General features: G+C 30.8%; 1 protein-coding gene and 1 non-coding gene across 2 annotated transcripts; one reads left to right on the forward strand and one right to left on the reverse strand.

Moving 5' to 3' along the window:
* Positions 1-3,282: 3,282 nt before the first annotated feature.
* Positions 3,283-6,166, reverse strand: LOC111620155. The gene has a single exon (XM_023362024.1). It carries the CDS (start codon positions 5,880-5,882, stop codon positions 4,944-4,946), a length of 939 nt encoding a protein of 312 aa, XP_023217792.1. The 5' UTR covers positions 5,883-6,166; the 3' UTR covers positions 3,283-4,943.
* A 102-nt stretch (positions 6,167-6,268) lies between these two features.
* On the forward strand, positions 6,269-6,341 carry Trnar-ccu. The gene has a single exon. It is a non-coding gene; the product is annotated as a tRNA-Arg (tRNA).
* Positions 6,342-7,362: the final 1,021 nt, after the last annotated feature.

The raw sequence follows: 7,362 nt of genomic DNA on the forward strand, positions 1-7,362 counted from the left end.
AATTAAAATAATTAAATAATAAAAATTAAATAAATAAATTTTATAGTTAATATATGCTAAAAAAAATATTATCATTAAATATATTGTTTTTCTCTGAAATTGAATCTTTAGCATCCCAATAAGATTGTAGCAATTGTTATATAAATGAAACAAGTAAAACAATAAAGCCATTCTTGGGACAAGACTTGTCTTGGAAAGTGCAAGCAGCACATGTGCAAATCTCTCACTTGCTCCTGTTTGTAAAAACAGTCTCAGCATTTTGTATTTTATTTTGACCCAGTTTTCAGTCCGTTGACTACCTACAAGTCTGGTTTATTTTATGTTCGCATGATTTGAGCACCAAATAATCTGTGCCAAATTGCAACTCCTGACATGTACTCCTTCATACCTCTAAAGGTGTGCAGCCATTGATAGCAGTGTGATTTTAGAGACAAGACATAGTCTCATCAAAAATTAAAAGAAATCAAAAGTGCCAAGAATAACATTTGGAAAGATATTCTGCTCCAAAAATTTTATTTACATTCTTTCATATACAAAAATCAGTCTATTTTTTATAAGACTTATCTCAGTTTCTTGTTGAGAGGAGTCTTATAATCTACATTACAGTATATACTTATATATTGGCTAATAAATAATTTCATTTAGCAAAAATGTATATGCAACAGACCATATGTCTAAATATATCAGCAAATAATCTCATGCTGCTGGCAATATTATTCTTGTCAATAAGCATTTTTAGTCTTGTAAAAAGGAAAGCTTTAAATATTGTTTAAAGATTCTGTTCAAAATATTTTTTATATTTTCATAAACTTTTTTTTATCATATTAAAGAGGCAAATTTTGAAAGCTATATCTTATTAATGATTGTTTCTGAACAATGGTTCCTTTAGTTTTTCCCCTTGTTAATATAGGAATTATTTACTGTTCTATCAAAATATTGATAGTCTGCAAAAATAAAATTTTGTAAACATTACACAATGCCAAGAAGCATTGTTTAATGTTTACAAAATTTTATTTTAGCAGACTATTTAAGAAACATTTCATTTCATCTTTTGTCAAATACTTATTAATTGCTAATTTTTTATTTGCAATAATCTTTTGTTCATTTTTGACGTTTTTTAACTATTATCATTATTAAGAAGAGATTTAAGCTACAAAACAAAAATGAAATTTTTGTTAAAGAATTAATATATATACTACAAATGAAATCATAAATATATTACTGTATATTATGTAACTAGCAAAATAAAATAAAGAATAATTATCAAAAAATTATTAAATATTCTAAACAAAGTAAAACATTTTGTAAAACTGAATTATGATTATGGGGCCATTCACATTATGCCACAAATAAAAGTTCCAGCAATTTTTATGCCTCCTCATCATTTTGTAAAATTCTGTCATAGATAATGTCCCCTCAAAACTAATATTTTAGATTACTACATAACATGTATTTGATCTTCCACCCTTTCTCAAAAAGAAATTGTATAAGTGATCTAATACAAAAGCAAATAAAATGTTTTATTGCACAAACCTTCTTAGTTATTTTATGATACTGAACTTACCCTTGTCAATCAGAACACATGTATTGATTAATATCTGCCACAATAATTTGACTAGTAGAAAAGCAATTTATAGGAAAAGCAACATTAAATCATATTAAAATTATGTTCTATTCTACCTCTACAGCTCCTGAATTTTTAATCAGAATTACAAGTTCTCTTTGTCTAAAGGTTGCAACAAGACTTGATTGCACCTGTTTGAACACTGTTTTACTTCCTTGCTGGCATATTATTATGTGCAGCTTCAAACTACTGATGATGAATGGAACAGGCTATATTTTTTGCACACTTGCTCACTCAAAACATCTTTACTGAAGGATACAATGGCACCGTTGTCTTAAAAGAAGCTGTTGAAGATTCTTAAGCTGATAGAAAATGCTTGTCAAGAAATTATTAATGCAAAAACACAGTGTATATTTGCATTTGATAGGATGGATTTCAGTTCCATCCAAGATCTGATGTATTGGTCATTTGAGGTCATGAGTAAAGCATATAGTTATGGTTATCAGATTTCTACAGCTGGATTAAAGGATAGTTAAATGATTAATGTTATTCACAAACTTTCATTCCACCTTGTCCCATCCCAAAAAAAGTAAAACTGAATGATTTTTTAGTTAACACTTAGATGATTGGATGGCTGAGCAGTTAAGCTGAACCTACAGCTCTGGAGACCTAGATAAAAAAACAAAACACACTGAAGAATCCCATGAGCTTTTCAGGGGTATCCATCCCAGATATGTCTGGCCCTGTTCCTTGTCCCATTGTAGGTGGGCCTGGCAAACTACAATGGGGCTTGATAAAAGGCCTCAATGCCCAGAAGCAAAGTCTTAAAAAAAATTAATAACTAAACATTTTATTTATAATTTTTTCATTTTGATTTAAAAGTTAGTTTTAACATTTACAAATATTTATAGCCAATTTCAGTTTTATTTATTTATAAATTTTAAAAGAATGATAAACCATAGCTTTCTATGGAAAAGGATATGGATTGATATATACATATAATTATCATAAAAATAGGTATACATTTATATGGAAATCCACCACTGCATTACAAAACATTAGGTATTGAAAATGAAAAAGGATTATCCTTTGAAATAAATGATGTCTGACAACCCTACTTAAGACATACCTTGTAAATTATTACAACAAGTAGGAGATTCATTAATAAAAATTAATGAAATATTATGAAAAAAATTTAATTATCACATGTTTGCAATGGACAAACATGACATAACTGTGGAGCATAAACATTGTTCTTGTCACAATGGTTCTCATATCAATACTCATTGATGTGACATAATATGTGAATGCTCCTATCCTTTTAAATATTAAAATTAATCACAAAAATAAAATAGTATAAGAAGAAATAAAATATAAAGTAACTTCATAAAATTACATAATAAAAAACATGCTGTATCATGCATGAATCAAGATATATATAACACACATCCAACTCAAACAGCTTTTTATTCCATGAAAAATAGTTTGAATTGGATGTGTTAAAAATTCAAATGCTTTCAATTAGGACTCAACCACTATTTTCATTCCTACTGATGGCCACATTGTGAGGCTCTGGACAGGTCCAAACCCTCACTAAAATTTGCATTAAAATAATTTTTTTTAAAGAAAAACTATAGTAGTTAGAAATATATTTTTATTTTATAAAAATGCAATGCTAACTTTTAAACAATAGAAGAATGTAAGACCATCGACCATCTCTGGTTGGAGATCGAATTAAACTTTGATTTTGACCTCTCCTGTGCCCCTGAAAGGTTTCGAATTGTCATCAGATAACAAGGAGAGACCAATCGGAAAGTGGAATCGGAGGAAAACAAACAAAACCCCAGAAATTCAAGGACACGACGGCTCCTTCTCCCGAAAGTTCCAAGTGACGGATCTATTGTTGTGTGTGTGTGTCTTGTACCCATCTTCGTTTCCATCTCCTGACATTGGATTGACATCTTGACATCTTTCCATCAACAGAAGTCGACTGCATTATCCTGGAGTCATCGAGATGGCGATGGAATTGATCATTGGTGAACCAGGGACACTCCTCCAAAATGGGACTATCTTGGAAAGGAGAGGAAGACCCAGAGGCTGCAGCCGACATAGAATTTCCAAGATCGCGAGAATCTTGTAAGCTTCTTTCATGTATAATAAACGGGTTGTGTTGTTGTAAATGAGGCATCTATCTCTGACTCAATTGTTCCCACATGTCGCTGATTGAAGGCTCGGCAGTCTAAATGGCAATGGAGACAATGATGATATATATTGCATATTATTGTTAATTTCATTTTTAAATTTATCCCTTCTTGGCCCTACATTATTATTCAAAGTATCTGAGTCGTATAAATTTTTTGCTCCGAGAAAAACAATTTGGACTGGATATAAATTTATCTGAATAGCTTCCTTAACAAATACAGTAAAACTCCAATTATCCAGAAATTTGATTATCTGAATTGCCCTCCAATTTTTTTTAAAATAAATAGGTATTTATGTATACGTTTTGTATAATATGCATAAAAAGTAATTCCGTCTTCCTCTCCACCTGCGGGGGAATTTCAAAAAATCCCTTCTTAGTGTGCATTGGCATGACATATCCTAACTGTGTACGAAATTTCAGCTTTTGACTCCTAACCATTTGGGCTCTGCGCTTATTATTATTATTATCAACCCATCTTCATTACATTATAAGATTTATTAAATTGAATACCTTGTTGTTGAAATGCCTCAAATCTCAAATAAATTGTTATTAAGTAAAATTTTAAATCAAAATAATTAGATATGTTTTTAAATAAAATTTTCAAAATAAATTTTGCCAGACCTCTTCTGAGGAACAAGGAGTGCACCGATTCGACTCGCTCCAGGGCGCTGAATATGTAGCTACGCCACTGTGTATACCCATACATAATGGATTGTTATGACAGGTAAAGATGCTTATTTACTCTTCTTAATAGCTACTTTTGAATTTACTATCAATTTGTAGGACTTATCAGATCACAGTTTTCAATTGGAAAGTATTATAAAAAATGAATGAAAATTCTATGTACACAATTAATGTGCTTTCTCACCACACCGGGTTGTATATACTTCAAATAAACAACTATCTACAATTAACCAGTAACCGGTGCGAAATTCTTTAAAATCGGCAAACGTTTTCGATTCCCCTCCTGGGATCTTCTTCAGGCTTACTTTTTTATACCTTTCGTTATAACTGGATTCTTTAATTCGAATGTTTTTGAAAAATATGGAACATGCCATTTTTCGAAAAAATTTCTGAAAGTGGAAGGAATCCACGTGTTATATCAAAAACTATGTATCTATGTACACATTCTGTATTTCATCCAAATACTATTTTTACTATTATGAATTTTAAAAATTATAAAATACTTACGTCATCTTGTAATAACTTATTTCTTTCACTTTCCTCTTTCATACTATATGAACATATTATTTGTTCTCCTATACAGTTTAAAGTCATAATGATAAATAACCATAACCGAGCATCTTGAGTTCTTGTAGTGGAAGTCAATAAATATGAAACAAAAATTGACACTACATAAAACACTATGGTATAAAACCCAACAAAACCACCTAAAATAAGAGCATTTAATTTATTAATCTGCTCAAAGACTTCAAAAATTAAAATTCTGTGTTCTTGAGTAGTAGATTTAAGCTCCTGAAAGACATTTTTAATATTCTCTCTGGACTTTTCAATTTGGCTATTAAGATCATTACCAGATTTCAACATTTTCTGCTGTTCATCCAGAGAGACACTCTGTAATTTTAATATTTCCATTTGCTTCTCCGAGGCCAGTTCCAACTTATAACTCAACCGTTTCGAAGTTGCCGACAGTTTACGAACAGTACCTTCAACTTCGTTTTGCCAAACTTGGCTCTGTAAGAAGAAGCATATACTTTGAGTATGCGTAAAAAATTCAGTGTAAGAAGTAAAAATTCTTTCATTCATATCCTTCATGCATTCTGCAATATCTACATGCGATGGGCAGGGATCAATTTTCAATCCGAGTTTTAGAAGAAAACATCTGGCAAATGAGAAAGCCAATCTACTTTGTATTTCTTCGTTTAATTGTTTACATCCCAAATGCAATTCTTCCACAGCTTTAATCCAGCAATCACCGTACAATGGTATTTGATTACGTAAAAGTTCGTAACGATTTTTACCATCCATCATTTCCAGCTGTTGAGTTGGTAAAAGTTCAAATTTTGCCATATTGAAATGATCTTCCGTTTGAAATTTTAAAGTTTTTATCAACGTAAAAAATACGTAGAGCAGCAACAAGTTTCTGCTTGACATTTTTAAACTCTCCCTCCTCGTCTAATAACGGCAGTAGGGAATTTTTTTTTACATTTTCTGATTGGTTGTTTTAACAATTTAATCGGTACATGGAAATGAAAATTGAGTAATTAAGCATGAGTTCGTTTAATTGTATAAATTAAATATAGATTTTTTTGTAAATTATTCTTTGTTAGAAAAGCATTAGCAGATTTCAGGTAGATTTATTCATTTAGACAATGGGTTAATTTATTATAATTAATTGAAACTATTCGATATACGTTATTATAATTGTAAGGTATTATTATTTGTGTCTTCTTCTATAAGAAAATGACAATTATTATACGTCACAAAAGTAATAATTTTATTTCGGATTTAAAAACTATTTTAAAGAAGGACAAGTCGAAGCCCCTGTGGCCTAATGGATAAGGCATCGGTCTCCTAAACCGGGGATTGCGGGTTCGAGTCCCGCCAGGGGTATTTATTTTGTTTTAGTTTTTAAATAATTGTATAAAATCATTCGAGGTTACTACTTAATACTTTTAATAGAATTTGTTATCGTTATTCTTGTAATTCTTATTTAAAGAATATTTTTAATAGATACATTGTTTTCCGATAGATGGCGCTATGTATACTTAAAATAACGTTCATATTAAATTTGCTATAGATTTTATTACAGTAGAGAGTAGATTATCCGAATCAATTGGGGACGGGGGCTGTTCGGAAGATCGATGTTTCGGATAACCGATTATGTACGAAAAATATAACCTATCCCATGTTGAAATTTTTCTCCGTTGCGTGTCGCTTCGCTTTGGATTTTCGTTGATGTTAAGCCTAACGAAGACTATTGTATCGTTAAAAATTATTTTTTTATTTTGTACAAACAAAATAAATATATTGAAAAATATAAAAACAATAAAAATTATACTTCAGAAGTTAATTTAGTATCAAAAACGTAAAATATTTGAGTAGCCCAAGACATGGCCAGAATCGGTAGATTAACTGGTCTTTCGACTAATAGTTCAAACTTAGCTAGAGACAATATTTGCCGCTAGTTGGCGCCACTGTTAACAGGAGAGCGTTGTTCTTGCTAGGTATATACTGAAGTAAGTGATTTTGACCTATAATTGTTTTTTTTAGCTACATAAAAATGCCAACGTGCTTTGTGCCAGGATGCAAGGCAGGATATAAGTCATCGAACGAGAAGAGACATTTATGAAGTGCTAAATTCTCCATATAAACAAAGAAGAATAAGAAAGAAGAAGAGACATTTATTTCGTGTTCCTAGAGATAAGATTGAGGAGTGGATGCGATGCATTCCACGAGACGACAAGATGCTAACAAATAAATGTTACGTTTGTGACGTACATTTTGCGAGTAGATTTATTTTAAAAATCTTCTCCCATGTTATAAATGGACAGAAAGTAGAAATTCCACGAGATCGCTGGGCATTAACGTCGGATGCATATCCATCAAACTTCCCTAATTGTCCTAAGTACAT

Source organism: Centruroides sculpturatus, unplaced genomic scaffold (assembly GCF_000671375.1).
Source record: "Centruroides sculpturatus isolate CEXI.00-Female unplaced genomic scaffold, Cexi_2.0 scaffold202, whole genome shotgun sequence".
Classification (NCBI taxonomy): domain Eukaryota; kingdom Metazoa; phylum Arthropoda; class Arachnida; order Scorpiones; family Buthidae; genus Centruroides; species Centruroides sculpturatus.